Below are 20,483 nucleotides of genomic sequence, written 5' to 3'. Positions count from 1 at the left end.
TACCTGACATTAGAAATGCACAGCAACTCCACAGGTCTCAACAGCTACAAAATTTACAGCAGTGCATTCAGTTCTATTTATGCTGCTTTTCTGCACTGCCACTACTTGCAGCCTGCAATAAATTACCTGGGTTTAATTCATGACAAAGAGTTCATTGCACCTCCCCAGCAATAGCATTCTCTGCTTGGGACGCTACAGCCAACACTGCATTCCTGGAGCTGAATTTCTGCCCTGTCCAAGTCGTTTATTCTGCCCTTATTTCCCATCACACCATTTTCTACTATTCAGGTCATTTACATTTTCTTGCTCACGCAGTTCCCTGCCATATGTTGCTCTGTTGCTTTGCAGTTTTGCTCTTACCTTTGTTGTGTAAAGTAATCTTCAGACCTTCAAACTCAAATAGGCGTTTGACTACATATATTTATGATGTTGGCCCATGCTGTCAGAAGTGGACGTTGGTGGTATGGCATTTTGCTGCCATATGACAGATGGCAGCAGAGGGGCAATCGGAGCGAATGGAAGATGCGTATGAAGTGCGTATGAAGCAAAGACGTGTCACTGAGTTCCTCCATGTGGAAAAAATGCCCCCCTGTTGGTATGTAGTGACACTTGCTGAACGTTTATGGACAGCAAACATTGGCTGTGAGCACAGTGAGGCGGTGGGTGGTGTGTTTCAGTAGTGCTGACAGCAGGTCTTCTTTGCTGGTGCAGTTTGTTACAAGTACGGCATGCAGCCCAGGCAAGCCAAAAGGTTGGACGCCCATGTCATAGCAGGTGCCTTAAACCATCATCCTAATTCCATTCAGCATCATCCCCTGCCACCTCAGTTAGCTTCAAGGATTCTTTCTGAGGTGTGATACAAAACACAGTGGTGTTTAAAAATATCACAGTGTTCAGAGTAGCAGTACCTCCATTTTTCTGTACTTTGCCATGATCTGCACAGTCCAGATGATGTTTGAGCTTGATGACAGAACTGCTGACAGTATATACAGACATTTCCCTATTAGAAAATACCTGAACATCACAGGGGGAATTTAAAATGAGTTTTCAAGTCAGACTATTGCAAGAAATGGGAATACTGTTGCTTTAATAGTTCCCCAGCCAGTTCTTTCTTGCTTTTAGGGTCATAAAAGGCTGCTGCAGACCTGACTGTGATCCGTCTTCCAGTAGCTTTTCACTGTTGCAGAATCCCTTCCTACAGCGGCAGGGGCTGGAATTACCAAGATTGAATGTAATTATGTGCTGTTGTTTTCTATCCCCCTTGCATTAAAAGACACACAAATTGTGATCAGTGACCTGTGTGACTCAGCTCTGGAACAACTGGAAGGCCCAGCCTGTGGATGCAGAACACAGAGGGGAAAGAAAAAAAGAGTAAGAGAACCAAAAAATACAACTCCTTTAGTAGATTACGATGATATTTTGAATGCTTTATTTCAGTACCACAGTGTAGCTCCATCCCTTTCTCTTTGGGTGACACTTTGGGCAGCATCTCGCACACAGCGATGGTGCACTGCCATCAGCTGTTTGCTCCTGGGATCTACCTCAGCTCAGAGCTGCTCCCAAAATAAGATGAGAAAAAAAAGAAACGAACAAAAATAAATCACAAAAGCTGAGCAGCCCAAGACTTTATTCCTTAAATAAAACTCTCAGTCCATGCAACAACCACCGCAGGGCCTGGCCCGGGCCGTCCCTCTGGTTGCAGCAGTTGATACGGATCTCTGGGATCCGTCGCTTTATTCACCCCGCTCCATCCCGCCCCGCCGCCATTTTCCGTCTCCTCAGGGCGGAGCCCATAGCAACCGCCAGCCGGATGGCGCCCGCCGGGCAGCGTCCAATCAGGAGGCGGCGCTGCCCCCCTCCCTCCCCCCGGCGCCGGAAGGGGCGTGTCCTGGAGGCCGGAAGCGGGGCCGCAGCTCCGCAGGGTGTGTGTGTGCGTGCGCCCAGCGGCCGCCGCGCTCCGTTCGCTTCTTCCGTCGGGATCCAGCCGCGCTCCGCGCCGCCCCCCGCCAGGTGAGGGTCTGCGGCCGCCCGCCCCTCGCTCGAGGCCGGGCCGCGACGCCGCGGTCCCGCTGGAGCCCGGGGAGCGGGCAGGGGAGGCCTGCAGCTCCCGACCCGCCGCCTGGGGGGAGGTGGAGGCCGCGGCGGGAGGGCCCCGCGCCGTGCGGAACCGGCCGCGCCGCTTCGTCCCCACCCGATCGCCGAGTAACGGTGCGACCCTCCCGCGGGGGCGGACGCTGCGGGGCGGCTTCTGGCCCGGCCACACCCGCCTGAGTCACCGCGCTCCGCGGGGCGAGGCCGCGCACACCTGGACCGAGCCGCGGGCCCGCGCCCTCTGTCGCCGCCCGTGAAGGGCTCGGCCCGGGCGGGGGGAGGAGGCGATCCGCCCCCAGGGCAGGGCCCGGCACGGCTGGCGGCCCCCTCCATCTCCTCCTCCTCCTCCTCCTCCTCCTCCTCCCGAGGGCTCCTCCCTTCACGACCCTCTCCATGCTCCGGGCCTTCTCGCGGCACACACAAAGCCCTTACGAGGCGCCTGCTGTAGGGCCCATCCGTGTGAGCCCGCTCAGGTTTAGGAGAGGTGATGAGATGAAACGTCTGCGGTGCTTCAGAAGATGTTACACCGATGGTGTTATTTTTAATCTTAAATTATTCTTATCTGGGGATAGAGATGAGTTTAGGGAGGACTGCAAAGCTGACTTCACGCTATCCCCAATATATAAGAAGGTTGGGTAGTCACCTAGAACTAACAACTTTAGGCCTTTATGAGGTATGTATAATTAGATATTAATTGGAATGATAACAAGTGGGATGCAGTCGCTATGTTAGCACGTAGGGCAAAAATGTATCTCATGCTGCCATTGCAGTATCATTCAGTTACTTAGTTAAATTCCTTGCCAACCGTTAAAATAACTTTATGGGGTAGGAAGAAAAACTGTTTATCACTCAGGGTTGTAGAAGCAGAAGAATACAAAAGAATTTTAAGGTTGTGTAGCATTCCTGGTTATGGGAATACTTGTGTCTTCACACATGCGCTGCTGCAGGACCTCAGGCAGAAGTTGTAGTACTTGTATTTAAAGAGTAGCTTGCATTGTTTGAAGGCAATATGGAGATGCAAATCGGTCTAGAAAAGGAAAGAAAAGAACGTGAGTGTTTTCTTCACTCTTGATATTAAAAACCTGCAAAAATATAGTTTATGTAATAGTTGGTTTATTAAATTGGTACCAGTGGAGTGGTAGACTCAGTGCACAGATGGGCCCGGTGCAGTTTTCTCAACCTCATTATGTCAGTACTGCATGTTCTGATCTCTGCTATTTTGATAGAGTCCTTTTTTTTTGTAAGCAGCCCTTTGCTGGTATGCAGCTTTTTGTGCTGTGTGTGAATAAACTCCAATAAGGAGGAGTTAAGTCAATAGTTATTTGAATAACGGGATGAGAAGCTCGTACTGCAGCCTGTCTGATGTCCTCATAAATCCCAGCAGGACTAGGCCTTATTTTAATGGCTTTTATATGACCACACTTTTCGCTCTACGCTGTAATAGAAATGTTTTCAGATTGTTATTAACAAGTGATTTACCTGTGATACAGATACATTCGTTTGTCATTAATTTTATGCCTGGGGGGAGATTTTTTGTGGGATAACTCGACTATTTGCACTTGGACTCGGGCTAAAGGCGCATTCACTGGAACAAGGTGTTACCACGTAAGTATGTTGTACTTTGGAACCACGTGCTTGTCTCCACCCGCAGCTATCCTGTGTGAAGTGCCATAGGTATGGAGCAGTGCAATGCTTCTCAGCCTCCAGTTCCTCATCAGAAGTCAATAGGGACAGTAAGGCTGCGGTCACTAAACTCAACTTGTCCATACAGTGTCAGTTTCCATCCCTGCTCTTGTTACTTCTGATAGAAGATCCCATGGTTATTTGCAGAGATTGAAAGCCTTTGTACCATTTTTCCAAATGATAGGGAAAATCAGTTTGAGGAAAGAGCAATTAATGGTGGCAGAAAGCTGCCCAGCAAATTGAGGCATGACTTTATAGAATGTTAATGTGATCTTAACGTTTGCGGAATGATTAGCACCGAAGGCCGGGATGTATTTCTAATCAGCAGGTACAGAGGAGGTTGGTGTTGTGTGCTGCACAAGGTCAGTGAGAATATCACAGCTGTGAAACCCATTTTTCTTTTCCCTTCCTTAAACATGCAGTATATTGTACTGAACTTTTGTCATAGCCAAGCTCAGGGTGGCTGCAGAAGACTTCAGTGTTGTGATTGTATCAGACGTCCATTTTCTGATCAGTTTTTCAACAATAGATGGTTGCCTTCGAGGGAACTGAAATAGAGAGACACAAATAACGAAGTGAAATGGCTGAGGTAAAGCAAAGAAGGTTCATCGCACTCCATTTATAGAAGGGCAATTCCTTTCATGCAGAAAATACTGACCGAGCGATGCCCGCTTGATGGTGGCTGCCATCAGTATCACACAGGTTCTGCCAGCATTGTAGCTCTGCTGTCAGCGTGTGTGCACCTGAATGATGGCTTTGCCATTTGTTTCAGGAATAAAAGCTGTTAGTCTCAATAATTACAGAAATAGAATGGAACGTACCTCACAGACATGTTTAATTTTGTAATTCATTGCCTATCCATAAACATGTAAGGTACATTCACGTGTTGGTAGTTGAACCATAAATGTTGTACCACACTAATGCTTTTCCTGTTACCATTTGAACGGATCTACACAGTTTGTGACCGAGAAATGATTGTGTCCCATTTCACTGAATCTGATTTCATACTCATTTCTCCCAGTGAAACATCAGTCTGTTAAATTGCATCTCTGTGTGACTCGTTAGTGATGGCTTTGTCAAACCAGTAGTTTTATAATGAGGTGGAAGTGTTTGTCTGACAGACTCTGGTAGTTACTGTGAGGAGAAAAACAATACACAGAAATCGATGACTTAATTAGCATCAGAAGAACAGGCAGACTTCAGGCCAGCATCAGCTTATTAGTATTGTCTTGTCAGTTCAATATGTTACATAAGCCAGATTTTTTTTCAGCGTCATTTCTCATCTAGTTCCTACAGACCTTAAACTCAGTTACTTCTGATCTGTTTTGGCTTTGTCCTAAAGAGTTGGTTCAGCCTGGAAGCAGTGAAGGCCGCAGAGCAGGTGCTGTAAGTGCTGAGCAGCAAGATGCTCAGTCCTCCTCAAGCACTTGCAGTCTTCTGAGGAACGTTACCTTACATGGTTTGCTCTTCAGCTGTTATTGACAGTAAACCTCCACTGCTGTGCATCACTCTTCTCTTGAGTGCTCTGGGTGTCCTGAGTTCAGGTGCTGTGTCCAGGATGGGCACACCTTCCCCTCCTTGCACTGAAAGTAACTGAGCATTTATAAACCTCCTGAGCTCTACCTGAGGTGTTTGTCATTGTATCAGCTCTCGCCTACACAGACATAAAACTTTTTGTGGGGAGGGAAGTAAGCAGTTGTAATCTCCTGTCTATACACACAATCCTGCACTTGTAACAGGTTGGAAGTTTAGGCTGTATGAGGGAGAGATGGTTTTTGTCTCTTTGAGTGCGGGGAATCAGGGTGCTTTGAATTGCTGGCTGCTTGTACTGATGGCTGCAGCTGCTGGCTAATAGTGGCATTCCTTACTGGAAGTGGTGCCCAACCGCTTCTTTCCGGAGGGCTGCTAAGTTGTCGTTTGACAGATTCTTAAGAAGTCAATCTTAAGAATTTTCAATGTATTAACAAATCTGAGTATCTTCCACTTAGAACAGGCAACTTCTGCAACTCCTCCATGGCTGTGATCTGCACGACTTCCCTCCTTTGTCCATCTTCCCTCTTTCCCTTTTGCCAACATGGCATGGCTTCAGTAGTACCAGAGCAGATGATTCCTGTTGGCCTTCTGTTTGTCACCTCTGTGTGTCTGGCTCCCAGCTGCAGGTAACCTTTGTTAGCTGGCTTCTGTTTGTGGCCTAGGACTATTGTTAGCTCTAGGCTTTGCTTGTTTCAGACTGTGGCACACTGATCCATTGTTAGTGTGGCTTCCATCTCCTTTATGGGAGGGACTAGTTATAAGTGATACTTGCCTCTTTGCCTTTTCAAACATCACTCCTTTCCTTGTATCTTTTTTTCCTTCTGGCAAACACCTCCCTCTTTTGGAGCTCAAGCCAGCATAGCTCTGCAAAGCTCTTCTCCAGGCTTCTAGCAAGGTAAGCAACAGAATAAAGTGGTGATCTTTACACAGCACCCTGTGGCTGAAGTGACGGTAGGCTGACTGGCAGGTTGCAGACATCTTGGTGTGGGCAATGTTTTCCTTGCTGCATTTAAGTTCTGTTAACTCCATTTTATGGAACAGTACTTTGCAGTTTCATAGCAAACACGCTGAGAGTACAGATATTGAGATAAATCAACAGTTCAAACCCCTGTATAATGAATTCTTAATTTAAGCCTGTGAAGATCTGAGGAGCTCCATCTTCAGTAATGACTTTGAGTTGCACTTAAGATGTGCATGAATGTGTGCTACTAAAGGAAGTTATTTGAGAAGCAGCATTGTAATGCTCTGTGCTAATGCTTTTGCTGTATAGCTGGTGTGTTAAAGTGGTTTCTGGAGCTCTTTTATCCACTAGCACTTGGTCCTTGCAGTTCCCTCTTGATTCCCTCAGCACATCCTTACATGAACCCACTGGCTGCCACAGACTGACTTGCATCCAAAGGTAAATATGTCAGTTAGCTCGATAAAACAAACTCCTCAGCATTTCAAAACTGATCTACATTTTGTTTGTAAACAGAATTGTGGACCAATGACTTGTGTGCACGTCAGACCACTATTGGCAAAACGCAGATCAAAGATCAGACTGACCTTTCAGTGGTGAAATGTAAACTACTGGCATTGCTTGCCTTGGGGCTTTAGCATGCAGGCTTGGGCTAATGTATGATTGTGTTCCCTGAAAGGAAGAGAAGATGGTGGCAGGACTTCTAGAAGCTGTGCAGACTGAGGAAGTTCAAAGTGTTTTGTTTAAGTGTCCTGTTACTTAAATTTGGCTCTTGGGACATAAAAGACATTCTTCAGGTGTGCTGTGTTCATGGATGAAGAAATGGCTTTACTTCCCATATGAAGCACATCATCTAAACACGGTGCTGAGTTAAGGAAGTGGTTTGGGAAGTTGCAGCAGTTATAATAGATCCTTTCAATAGTGAACAGTCTGGTGATTTCCTTAGTCTTACTGTGTACGTGTATATGTACACCGGTGTTTTGTCAATCCTTTACATAGAGCTACAGTCTCTTGCCTAATTAATAGAAGCCTGTGAAAGCCAATTAGGAATATATTCTTCTCATTCATTTTTTCCTGTTTTTTTAGAGTTGTTTGTAGGCTGTTTAGGTCTCACACTGAATATTTCTGATCTAGACATTGAGAGCACTGATTGACATGAAGCAGCAAGAAAGGAATCTTACTGCTCAGTGCTAATGAAAATGACCATTCTGGGGCTGTCAGGAAGTGCAGATTTTAAGTGTATGGTGAAATGTTACTGATAAATCTGAACACCTGGGAGTTTGTGAGGCATTGAGATCGTCTGCATTGAGACTCATTTTGTTTTCCTGCAAACTTGGGCCCAGCTGATGGAATACAACATTAGCTTAGTGTCCGAGTTAAATAAATGTTGCTGCTGTCTTGTAGGAACATGCAGTGCTCAGTCTGATACTGACAAGTTCTTAAGTAACTTCATTTTTCTTTGCTGAATTGGTTTTGCAGCAGTGACTGTTACACAGGCCACATCCCATTCATTACTGTGAATGTCTGTGTTACTTAAAGACCTTAGGAGCCCAAATCCGCAGCCACTCTAGGTGTGTGGAATTGCCCATTTTAGACATGCATCTATCTATATATAAAGAATAAATTTCTAGTAGAGCAGTATAAATGTATTTTCTGTGCTTGCTGTCAGCTGTATCTATAGTGGGTGTGGTACATTCCCATAGAAACATCTCTAGCAGTGAGCAGGAGATGCTTGCTGTCAGGAGGAGTTGTCCAGCTGCCCTGTGCTCTGAAACAATTGCTGTTGAAGACTAATACACAACCAACACAAATGAAGGCTCTGCTGATTCTTGCTGCAGAGCATGATGAGGTGTATCCCAGGCTGAGCTGTGGCTGCTATGGGAAAGAGGAGAGACTTACTCAGGGAACATGCTGACGTGCCTTCATGCTCATTTAGATTTTGCAGAAGTATGAGGAATAATGGTTATGTGCTTTCAGGGTTGTGATTATACATACTTTCTGTATGTACATTGTTATTTGTCAATTTTTTACACTAAAAGCCATTTGTATCTATTGGAGTGGGTAAGCTTGCCACCTTTTAGTAACTGTGAGTTGTTCTTCACCCATCAGCATTAACTTTTGCTGTATAGACAATCTAAAAGTATTTTCCTGTTTTTATTCCCTGCTAATTACAGGATAGCCATGGATAAGAGTGAGTTGGTACAGAAAGCCAAACTGGCTGAGCAGGCCGAGCGTTACGATGACATGGCTGCTGCTATGAAGGCTGTCACTGAGCAAGGACATGAACTGTCCAATGAAGAAAGGAATCTCCTCTCAGTTGCCTACAAGAACGTGGTCGGTGCCCGCCGCTCATCTTGGCGTGTGATTTCCAGCATTGAACAGAAAACAGAGAGGAATGAGAAAAAACAGCAGATGGGAAGAGAATATCGTGAGAAAATTGAGGCTGAATTGCAAGATATCTGCAATGATGTTCTGGTAATAATCCAACAGCAAAAATAACAGTAGCTTGTACTGCAGTATTCTTCAGAGAGCCTTAAGGAATCTTATTTGTGTTGTAGATACTGCATCACCATAGCAGGGAAGCAGTTCTGCTTAACCACGGGTTTAAGTCCACTTCTAGCTCCTAAATAATATAGTTTGTTTCACAAGGAATTTTTTGTATTCTTACATGTTTTAAAAATAGCATTTTGTTTAAATAGAAATGAGCAAGGCAGTGTTAAAGGCCACCTAACTGCTGGCCTGTGCTCAGTGTGAAAGTGAGTTTAGCAATAGCAGAAATCCTGATTAAAAAGCTTGCTGTTTGCTTAAATTGTTTTGTTAATGAATGCTGACTTCCTGAGGATTGTTCAGTACCTTTTAGGGGATGGAGAAGGTTTGCACTTCCCCAAAATTAGTTCTGTTGCTTCTTTCTCTTAAATGAGAGGGATCCTTTATTCTGTTGTTTGTTTTGCTACAGATCTACCCTCAGGAACAAATGATGCCAGTACTTTCAGTCTTCTCACCACTTTCTGAGTGCGCTTGTGCTGTCTGTGCTGCTGTTCAGGTTTTCAGCTGGAGCTGCAGATAGAATCATTTTGTTACAGATTCACTGATGTGCACAGAGTTAAAACCTGTGGTGGGAAAAGTGACTGCATCTGTGCTAATAGCAGGCTGCTGCTCTTCATTAGAGCTTGCTTGTGGGTGTAGGTTTACTGTAGTGTATCTCTAGGAAATTAAGCAGTATTAAGCTCCAATAGCCATTAGGTTCTGCAGGAGTGATTCTCAATAGCTTCAACAGAGCAAATGTTCTGAGGATAAGAATACAAGTGGTTTCTTTTTTACTTACTGAGTTGAGGGAACATTGAAGTGACTTACACACAAGTATGCGTGTTCATGTTCTACCACTTTGTGTTTACTGTTGTAATGGAGGCTTGGTTTCAGACATTGCTTTTTGTTTTCTTCCCAAGTCATAAAAATAATGTTTGCTTTCTCAGGAACTCCTGGATAAATACCTTATTGTCAATGCCACGCAGCCGGAAAGCAAGGTCTTCTATTTGAAAATGAAAGGCGATTACTACAGATACCTGTCAGAGGTGGCATCTGGGGACAATAAGCAAAGTAGGTAGAGGTGAAAGCTCTCGTTCTGCTGGGGTCTGCTGTTTGCAGACTTTCTGCTTGCAGAGGTGTGGGACGTTGGGTTACCGAGTTGTCACGGTTTGAACTAAAAATCCACCTGCGTCCGTGACAGGGGGGCCGTAGGCCCCGGAGGGGCCCTAGGCCGAAAGGAAAAAGTTAATTAGGAAAAGAAAACAGCGGCAACGATCTAAGGAGGCACACTTATTTACTAAATACTATATCGAAATACAGGATAACACAATATAATACAATATAATTGAAATTGAGCTAACGAATCAAGCAAAATAGGAGAGAGAATGAGTCCCGTAACCGAGAGGCCTACTGTGAATCTAGGCGAACGGCTGAAGGCTCCCACACACTCCCCTGAACGCCAGAACTCGAAAGACGTCAGTCTGTTCTGCGACAGAGTTAATATAGAGTCCAGGTCCCGTGACCTATCGTGTTGTTCCCTGGGAGATGTAGTCTTCTTCTGTAAGTTGCAGATTCAGTAAAATTATTCATGCTTAATATGATGTTATGATGTGGAATACTGATAGCAAAAATTACAAAATTATTAAACCATGACATTCCACCCCTTATTCTACATCATTACATTATGTTTATACATACATACACACTCATATGTATAATTGTGAATAATCAGCAACCTTATTTTTTCTCAACAATTTATATTTATTCCATACAAATCCCTAAGTTGAGAACAAAACTCTATAACCTAATTTACTATTTATTAATTTTGAGAAAAATGGCAAAACTGCCAGAAAAAGGAAAACATGTCAGCGGTAGAGGGGAAAGGCAGCGCTAGTAGGGCGTCCCCCACATCAAGGTGCACTCATCCTTTCCCAGCCACCACGGCAGATTTCCTTTTGACTTATACTTCTTTCCATGTGTGCTCTACACATGCATGGCCAGTGCAGGATATAGAGTCCAGATGGAAAACTTGCTTACAGAATGCCTAATTAAGGTATATAGAGAAAAAGTGTTTCCTTAATATTAATCCACTCTATCTTAAGTCCTATACCTAATTGAACTATTCTGTATCTAATGGAAATATTTTCTGAGACTCTACCTATATATTTACAGGAAAATCATTGGCTGCACTCCCCCAACATCAAATTCCCTTGTGGTACACATTGAACATTCCCATTTTTGTCCATCACCCACCATGTGCACCCAGGTCCCTGGGCAAAGACAGTACCCCGGAGAGGTTTGCCCTTTCCAGACGCTGGAAGGACCCAAACTGTTTTTCCCAACACACTCTTTATGTGTACTACAGGAACCTTATCTCCCTCCACGGTACGTAGGGAGCTGGATTGGTTAGGACCATTACGATTACTAGATCCTCGAGTGTTGACCAACCAGGTGGCTTCTGCTAAATGGTTCTCCCAATTTTTATACGTTCCGCCACCCATTGCTTTCAACATAGTTTTCAATAACCCATTGAATCGTTCAATCTTACCAGAAGCTGGTGCATGATAGGGAATATGGTAAATCCACTCAATGCCATGATTTTTGGCCCAAGTGGTTACAAGGGAATTTTTAAAATGGGTCCCATTATCTGATTCAATTCTTTCCGGAGTGCCATGCCGCCACAGGATTTGCTTTTCCAACCCTAATATGGTGTTTCGGGCGGTAGCATGGGGTACTGCGTATGTTTCGAGCCACCCAGTGGTTGCCTCCACCATGGTGAGTACATAACGCTTACCATTGCGAGATCGTGGCAAGGTGATATAATCAACCTGCCATGCCTCTCCATATTTATACTTTTGCCATCGCCCTTCCCCCCAAATAGGTTTCATCCTCTTGGCTTGTTTAATTATGGCGCATGTTTCACAATCATGAATAACTTGAGCAATAGCGTCCATAGTTAAGTCCACCCCTCGGTCTCTGGCCCACTTATATGTTGCATCCCTTCCTTGATGACCTGAAGTCTCATGGGCCCACCGAGCTAGGAATAATTCACCCTTGTTCTGCCAGTCCAAGTCTATTTGAGCCACCTCAATTTTGGCAGCTCGATCAACCTGATGGTTATTTTTATGTTCTTCAGTAGCCTTACTTTTAGGCACATGAGCATCTACATGGCGCACCTTTACAACAATGTTCCTTATTCGGGCAGCAATGTCTTTCCACAGTTCAGCAGCCCAAACAGGTTTACCCTTTCGTTGCCAATTATCATTTTCCCACTGTTGCAACCACCCCCATAAGGCATTTGCCACCATCCATGAATCAGTATAAAGATGAAGCATTGGCCACCTCTCCCGTTCAGCCACATCTAAAGCCAGCTGAACAGCCTTTACCTCTGCGAATTGACTTGATTCTCCTTTACCTTCGGTGGCTTCTGCAACTTGTCGTGTGGGGCTCCATACAGCAGCTTTCCATCTGCGATGCTTCCCTACAATACGACATGATCCGTCTGTGAACAGGGCAAATTTCTTTTCGTTTTCTGGTAGCTCATTGTATGGTGGTGCCTCTTTAGCACGTGATACCTCTTCTGTAGGTGGTGTTTCAATTTTTTTACTCTCAGGCCAGTCCATGATCACTTCTAGAATTCCAGGACGGCTGAGTTTTCCCATTCGAGCTCGTTGAGTAATTAATGAAATCCACTTACTCCAAGTGGCATCAGTAGCATGATGGGTGGAGGGAACCTGTCCTTTAAACATCCAGTTTATTACTGGCAAGCGAGGTGCTAGAAGAAGCTGAACCTCTGTCCCAACTACTTCTTCTCCTCCTCTAACATCTTCTTATACTGCTCTAACAACCTCTGCTCCGCCGACTTCCTCTGGTCTTCTGACTCCTCCTGCTCTCCTGAGTCCCCCTGACCTCCTGAGTCCCCCTGCTCTCCTGAGTCCCCCTGCTCTCCTGAGTCCTGCTCTCCTAACTCCCTCCGCTCTTCTAACTCCTTCTGCATTTTCTCTATCTGAGTTGAAACTCGTTTTGTTTTTCGCCCTCTTACAGGGGCAACCAACATTGTATCTGGTGCCCCCGGTGGTTGGTTAAGTTGGAGTACATACGGTTCAGACTTGAGGGTGTCGCATTCCGCCCTGAGGACGTTATAACTAGACTGGAGGGCGTCGTGCTCAGACTGGAGAGCGTCGTAGTCAGACAGGAGCTCGTCGTACACAGACCGGAGGGTGCTGCGACTGGCTTTGAGGGCGTTGTAGTCGGCCTTGAGGTCAGTGTACAACGAGTCAATAGAGTCATGTTTGACCTGGAGATCGACGCACTTACACAGGAGGGCGCTGTGCTCGGACTGGAGAGTGTCGTGCTCGGACCGGAGGGCATCGCGCTCAGTCTGGAGAGTGTCATGCTCGGACCGGAGGGCATCGCGCTCAGTCTGGAGAGTGTTGAGCTTGGTCTGGAGGGCATTGTGCTCGGTCTGAAGAGTGTTATGCTCGGACTGAAGAGTGTTGTGCTCGGTCCGAAGGGCATTGTGCTCAGTCTGAAGAGCGTTATGCTCGGACCGGAGGGCATTATGCTCGGACTGAAGAGTGTTGTGCTCGGTCTGGAGGGCATTGTGCTCAGTCTGAAGAGCGTTATGCTCGGACTGGAGGGCATTATGCACAGACTGAAGAGTGTTGTGCTCGGACTGGAGGGTGTCGCAGTTGGATTGGAAGGCATCATGCTCAGTCTGGAGAGTGTCATGCTCGGACCGGAGGGCATCGCGCTCAGTCTGGAGAGTGTCATGCTCGGACCGGAGGGCGCCGTGCTCGGACTGGAGAGCGTCGTGCTCGGACCGGAGGGCGCCGTGCTCGGACTGGAGAGCGTCGTGCTCGGACCGGAGGGCGCTGTACTCGGACTGGAGAGTGTTGAGTTGGGATTGCAGGGAGCTTTTCTCATCCCAAAGTTTTTCTGCGTCAGCTCTAAGACTCTCTTTCTCGTACCAGATTGAGTCTCGTTGGTACAGGAGATCTTTTCTCTCAGCTTCAAAAACTTTTTCTCTCTCTACCTTCTCATCCCAAAGTTTTACTGCGTCAGCTCTAAGACTCTCTCTCTCGTACCAGATTGAGTCTCGTTGGTACAGGAGATCTTTTCTCTCAGCTTCAAAAGCTTTTTCTCTCTCTACCTTCTCAGTCCAAAGTTTTTCTGCCTCAGCTCTAAGACTCTCTTTCTCGTACCAGATTGAGTCTCGTTGGTACAGGAGATCTTTTCTCTCAGCTTCAAAAGCTTTTTCTCTCTCTACCTTCTCAGTCCAAAGTTTTTCTGCCTCAGCTCTAAGACTCTCTCTCTCAGGAATGGTATTGACTAAGGCCCAATAAGCATTAGCTAGGCCCAAAATCATTTGTGCCTCCTGAGATCTGCCTGAGCCACAACATTCCTGCCTCAAATATGCAATCAAACTCTCAGGATTCTTCAAGTGTTCAGGAGTGAAGCTCCATAACACTGAAGATGTCTGTCCTTTGAGAATCTCTTCAATTCCCTGCCACTCAGTATTCTCTGGTTCTAGGGAAGACTTCCTCCGGATGTTATAAATCCAGATACTGAGTGAGATTATTACAATAATCAACAGTAAGATCAGGGAGATTAAGAGTGTGGCCCACTGATCATTCAGGAACTGCATAAAGGATTCATAGAAAGAAAGAGGAGCACGCTTAAAAATCACCATTTCTGTATAATTAGTTGCATTAGTTGCTCCCTCTGGAGCTGTATACAGATACGAAGTGAGCATTGCTAACCATGCTTTCAATTCATTATACAATTGTATAGCTCCATAAGAAAAAGTGGCTAGCTTAAACATGGCCCAATATGTTCGGAGCGTCTCAAAAAAGGAACCAATGGCACACAGTCCCTGGTAAAACAAATTTAGTAGAGAAAACATCTTTTTTCCTCCAATAGAGAGAAAAAGTAAAAGAAAACAAAGCTCAGCAGTGTTTATAAAATATACCGGAGTATTGGCAGTCCGCCTGGACTTTCAAGGTCAAGCTCGCAGGTGCAGAATCGCAAACACGAGATAGCTCCTTAACAGGGAAAAAAACTCGTAGCTCTGTTAAAAGCTAAAAGAGCAACAGAAGAAAACACAGAAAAAAACAGCAACTCAATATGCCCGCATTCTCCACCAAAATCTGTCACGGTTTGAACTAAAAATCCACCTGCGTCCGTGACAGGGGGCCGTAGGCCCCGGAGGGGCCCTAGGCCGAAAGGAAAAAGTTAATTAGGAAAAGAAAACAGCGGCAACGATCTAAGGAGGCACACTTATTTACTAAATACTATATCGAAATACAGGATAACACAATATAATACAATATAATTGAAATTGAGCTAACGAATCAAGCAAAATAGGAGAGAGAATGAGTCCCGTAACCGAGAGGCCTACTGTGAATCTAGGCGAACGGCTGAAGGCTCCCACACACTCCCCTGAACGCCAGAACTCGAAAGACGTCAGTCTGTTCTGCGACAGAGTTAATATAGAGTCCAGGTCCCGTGACCTATCGTGTTGTTCCCTGGGAGATGTAGTCTTCTTCTGTAAGTTGCAGATTCAGTAAAATTATTCATGCTTAATATGATGTTATGATGTGGAATACTGATAGCAAAAATTACAAAATTATTAAACCATGACACGAGTCTTAAGCCAGTTAATCTTAGGAAGTGTTAAAGCAATGCTGAACTATGCCTGAGTTCTTGGTGGTTGTCTAATCTGGCCCACAACTCGCAAGCTTAGTTTGACACCATTCTTGAACTTAGTGTTACCCATTAGGGAATGGACTTCACTTTCTTCTGAAAGGCCATACTGAGGTACTGAACACACGACCTGCCTAAGGAAAGTTTCCTTCTCAGGAGAGTTTAAATGTGTCATTTAGTTAAACTCCTTTCCCTCACACTGTATTGTCTGGATTTAAGTTCTGTAGCCCAAACCTTTATCTGAACAAATATTTCAGCCTTAGTAGTTGAGCCACAGGCTGTTCCCTCTGAAATCATTGAAAGAACCTTGAGTGCCTTTGTAATTTTATAAATACCTAGTGGCATAAATAGTCAGACCAAGAAAGCGAGTACCATGAAGTACAGCGATGTACTGTACATTAATACGCTTGTAATTGCTTCTTGCAGCAACGGTAGCAAACTCTCAGCAAGCTTACCAGGAGGCATTTGAAATTAGCAAGAAAGAGATGCAGCCAACGCACCCCATTCGACTTGGGTTGGCTCTCAATTTCTCTGTCTTCTATTATGAGATACTCAATTCTCCTGAAAAAGCCTGTAATCTGGCCAAGACGGTAAGCAGTCTGTGTGTTACCAATTTTTATGTGGGCTAAGGAGATAATTACATGGTTACAATAGCACCTTGTAGATGATTATGGTTTCTCATATGAAATTCCTTAATTACGTTATCATCTTTAAAGTATCTTGGTATGTTTTCAGGTAACTTAGCTGGACTAATTCTCTAATCATGGCTCTCAGCTCTGACCTGCAGTGTGCACTTTCATGTGTAACAGATGGATGGGCAGCGTGGCTTTTAGTCTCTGTTAAAACATACCTGATGTCCTGTACTGTTTTGAAAAGAAACCCAAAACAAAGAATCCTACTCTTCTGCCCAGAAAAACCCAACCTTTGCCTTCCGTTTCATTTCCTACTTACATATGTATAATATGTATCAACTGAATAGTACCTTCCTCTTCTACAGTCACTTTAAGCCACTGAGCTCTTCACCTTTCCTTTAATTAAAGTATTGCTATTAAGTTTTCTTCTTAGACCTGACTTTCAGCTGTGTGAGTCATAGTTCAATATGGCAGTGTGTACTTACCTCTTCAGTACTTGGTGCTGGCCTTAATCTTGGCCCTTCGTGGAGACTTCTCTTTTCCCACTGGCTCTTTAGCAATCTGGTGTTTATTCTGGTTTCTTTTTCTTGGTAGAAAAGAAAAATATGGAAGCTTTGTTACAAATTTATGTGATTCATGTAGGCAGAAATGAGTTCAGAGTGCAGAGTGAAAGCACTTTTTTTATTTCCTTGCATGTTTTAGGCATTTGATGAAGCAATAGCAGAGCTGGACACGCTGAATGAAGAGTCTTACAAAGACAGCACTCTCATCATGCAGCTGCTTAGAGACAACCTCACTGTAAGTAGCACAGGGCAAACCGCTGCATTCTGCGCTGCTGCTTCTTAAGGCAGCTGGACTCTGCTAAGTAGGACATAGCTGAAGATTCATGTAGTTCTGTGCCACTGAAAACACTTTTTGTGAAGCATTAAGTCAGAGTCTTAACTGCACTGCTTCGTGTAACCAGACCAGTCAGACTTGCTTAAATCAGAGACCACTTGTTAACCAGTGCAACAAGCAGCCTTTCTGTAACACACAGTGCAGGGTGCCTGTTCCCAGCAGCCAGACTGTCTTTGGCTTGGAAACTTAGTTTGCTTTTTACTTGTAATCCTCTACCCAGTTTCTAGTTTGTCCTTTAATGTTAAATTTGGTTCTCAATTACGCTTAGCAGAGTAAATTGCACAGCTGTTAACTGTGCTGTCTTCCCTTTACTTGCGGTTGTAATTAACTGTATGCTTTCAGCATGAACATGTATTTGTGTTTTCTTACAGCTATGGACGTCGGAAAACCAGGGAGATGAAGGTGATGCTGGAGAGGGAGAGAACTAATGGCTGTCACGCTTCACTATATGTTCAATGTCACCCTGTATCCTACACATATATCCCTTTGTGCGACAAGCAAAAAGAATAGTACATCGACTTTCACAACCTCAACGTAGCAAAAACTGTCTGTGGGGTAAAAACGGTTGGTTGGTGTTCTGTGTACTTAAAATGGAGGTCGGTTATTATAATGGCATTCCGAATTTTCCTATTATGAACATTTACAGTTCCGATTACCGTGTTTATATTTTTAACTGAACACTGTGATTATGGGTTTTGTGATTGCAATTGACTTTACAAAACTCTTATTGGTAGAAAAATAGACATCAATTATGTAACAATGGAAAGTAAAAAAAATTTGGCACCGAAATAGTCGAAGTACAATTCTGTTGTAAAGTTGTACAGAAAGTTATAGAGATTCTATTGTGACACTGGGGCATGGATGGAAAACAATCCGATGTATGGCATTCCAGTTAGTAACACACTGCTATGGGTTAGTTTAACAGGCACACTCTGTAGACGTTTTTAACCAAGTCCAAGGCACCGCTTTCAGTCAAAAGCTCACTTTGTCAATCCTATCTTTCTGGGGACCAGGTTTGTTTTTAGGAGGAGGGTAACGGGGGAGTTAGCAGCTTGATTTCCAAACTCTTTACACTGGCAGATAACTGGGATTTGACTTCTAAAAGTGGTTTTGTGCTCATACAACATGCATGACTAAGCCCCTTCCCACAGCAATAACTTAATTATATCTTCAATATTCTTCAGTAGTGAGAATTCTTGGTTCACTACCATGGACTTGCAATAGCAGAAGATTCAATTTTTTGAATGGCCTTATTAGTTTGGATGATACCATGAAGTGATCTGCCACTTTTGCATTACTATACTCTTGGGTGAAACAAAAACTCCATGGTATTCCCATTCTGAGTTTATTTCAAAAGCCTTTTACTCCACCGAGCCTTTAAGTTTACTTTATAGAAAACTTCAACCCCCATCCCACTCCGTTCATCATTGACCCTTTTTTACCTGTTGAAACTCCATCAAAGCAGTTTTAGACTCCCACGTACACACACATCATGCTTTCTTTGGTTGTGGCTGATGGCAAGATGGCAAGTGAGACCTGAGGCTGCCAGAGGTCAGGTTTCTGTGTGGGATGCTTGAGAGCTGCCAGTGCTGTTGCAGTCTTCAGCTCATCTGCCATTATATTTGTGGGTTGTTTTTATTTTGTAATTCCAAGATCTGGCTCAAATATTCAGGATTTCCCATCTATTGTACTGGAATGCGGACCTTACCCATCTGCAATGCTTGTAATATTTGAGCCCCCCATCAACCTATTATGTTTCAAACATGTCCCATTGAATAAAACCTAATAAGAGTTGTGTGAATAATGCAGTGGAAAAGATGAGGAACGGTCACCTCTCAGTCTCGCGGTATCATCCCCTGCCTTCACATTCCACGTAGGTATAGGCTCCATCTGTTTGTCTGTCCATCTGTCTGCTGAAGAGAGACTTTCATGCACTGATTTTAAAACTCCCCTCTACTAGCTGAACAAATTGTGCAGTTAATACTTGGCGCTTGATAAATGCAGTAGTGAATGTGGAACCGAGCCTGTCTGTATATCTGGTAGCTCTTTTCGCTTTGTTTTTACTGACCAGTATTCTGCCTAAAGTTTGCTTCTGTGACGGTTCTATTGCCTAGCACACATGTGGTTGTGAGAATAGTATAGCAAAAAGAAAAACCTGGTTATTGATGTACTAGATTTGTGTATGTCTTTTAAACAGTTCTAGTTTCACCTTACACAGAATAATCAGGAAAGTGTAAAAGAATTCAAAAGTGAATAATAAAACAATTTTATCAGTTGGTTGTTGCCTGTTCTGTTTGCCATCCTTTGTGTGGTGGTAGAATCACCACTATTTACATGCTTGGATCTTGGGTTGGGTGAGCTGGTGCTTTCCCAAAGGCACTGATGCTTCATTCAGCTGCGTTCAACTCTTTGAGATCAGGGTAGAAAACAGCAGGACAAGGGGAAATGGGTTTAAGTTGAAGGAGGGAAGATTTAGGTTGGATATCAGGGGGAAGCTCTTCGCAATCAGAGTGGTGAGGTGCTGAAACAGCTGCCCAGAGAGGCTGTGGATGCCCCGTCCATCCCTGGAGGTGTTGAAGGCCAGGTTGGATGTGGCCCTGGGCAGCCTGGGCTGCTATTCAATGTGGAGGTTGGTGGCCCTGCCTGTGGTGGGGGGTTGGAGCTTTGTCATCCTTGAGGTCCCATCCAACATGGGCCATTCTGTGATTCATGTAATGCTCCCTTGCAGGGAGTTTTGTCCCTCGGCCTTCCAGCTCTGGAGAAGAGCAGTTCTCTCTTTGAGGTCACACTTGTATTGCCACTGCAGGACTTAACAGAACTACAACTATACATCCCTATTTAATTTACTACAACTCACTGCACATTGCATGGATGAACACCACGTGCATACAGCAGTCAGCCAGCACTCGCTGCCGTTGGCCACTTACATTTAAAGCTTTTTCCTCGGGGAAACTTATAAATGCATTCTCCTGAATGAGGGGTTGGCTTTCCAGCCGAGCCTCCCCCAGTCATTGCGTGCATTCACTGTTGCACATCACAGCCCGCACACGCTCCACTTAACAACTCAGCTGGTGGGCTACGAAGGGAATAACGATGTGTAGAAGCTGAGGCGGTTTCCAGGCGCTGGAAGGTACGAATAGCAGCATGTCAGTGCGGTCAGAGTGCCGAGGGGGCTGCTTGGGGCCCAGCAAAGCCCTGCCTGCCCGGAGAGCCGCTGCGGTGAGCCCGGAGCGCTGCCTGCTGGGGTGTGCTGTGCTGGATGGGGTGTGTGTGCTGCCGGCCTACAGCACGGCCCTTCTGTATTTGTCCTGCAGCCTTCAGAGCTGTGTGTGCTCTTAAATAACTCTATAGCGAACACTAACGACGGCTCCAGAAAACGAAGACTCCGGGGCTGGCTGCCTGTCCGCGCCTGCAGAGCGGTGCTGAGGAGCTGTGGGAACACTCCTCGAGTCGTTGAT

The 20,483-nt window shown here is 44.9% G+C and overlaps 1 protein-coding gene across 4 annotated transcripts; it reads left to right on the top strand.

The window, feature by feature from the left end:
* Nucleotides 1-1,891: 1,891 nt before the first annotated feature.
* Nucleotides 1,892-19,301, top strand: YWHAB (tyrosine 3-monooxygenase/tryptophan 5-monooxygenase activation protein beta). 4 transcript variants are annotated; one of them, XM_085520303.1, is made up of 8 exons: nt 1,927-2,010; nt 2,316-2,344; nt 2,565-2,575; nt 8,445-8,740; nt 9,739-9,862; nt 15,923-16,086; nt 16,831-16,926; nt 17,397-19,301. In XM_085520303.1, the coding sequence occupies exons 4-8, from the start codon at nt 8,447-8,449 to the stop codon at nt 17,451-17,453; spliced, it is 735 nt and encodes a 244-aa protein (XP_085376429.1). In that variant the 5' UTR covers nt 1,927-2,010; nt 2,316-2,344; nt 2,565-2,575; nt 8,445-8,446; the 3' UTR covers nt 17,454-19,301. The 4 variants fall into 4 exon arrangements, with proteins under 4 accessions (XP_085376430.1, XP_015737009.3, XP_085376429.1 ...); XM_085520304.1 differs by lacking the exons at nt 2,316-2,344; nt 2,565-2,575 and adding an exon at nt 2,045-2,074 and having other exon boundaries at nt 1,892-1,963; nt 8,440-8,740; XM_015881523.3 differs by lacking the exons at nt 2,316-2,344; nt 2,565-2,575 and having other exon boundaries at nt 1,892-2,010; nt 8,440-8,740.
* Nucleotides 19,302-20,483: the final 1,182 nt, after the last annotated feature.

The sequence above is a fragment of the Coturnix japonica genome, chromosome 19 (genome assembly GCF_054131305.1).
Source record: "Coturnix japonica strain WE chromosome 19, WE-NBRP24, whole genome shotgun sequence".
Taxonomy (NCBI): Eukaryota; Metazoa; Chordata; class Aves; order Galliformes; family Phasianidae; genus Coturnix; species Coturnix japonica.
Note: the sequence above shows the minus strand (reverse complement) of the source record. Positions and strands in the feature narration are given on the sequence as shown.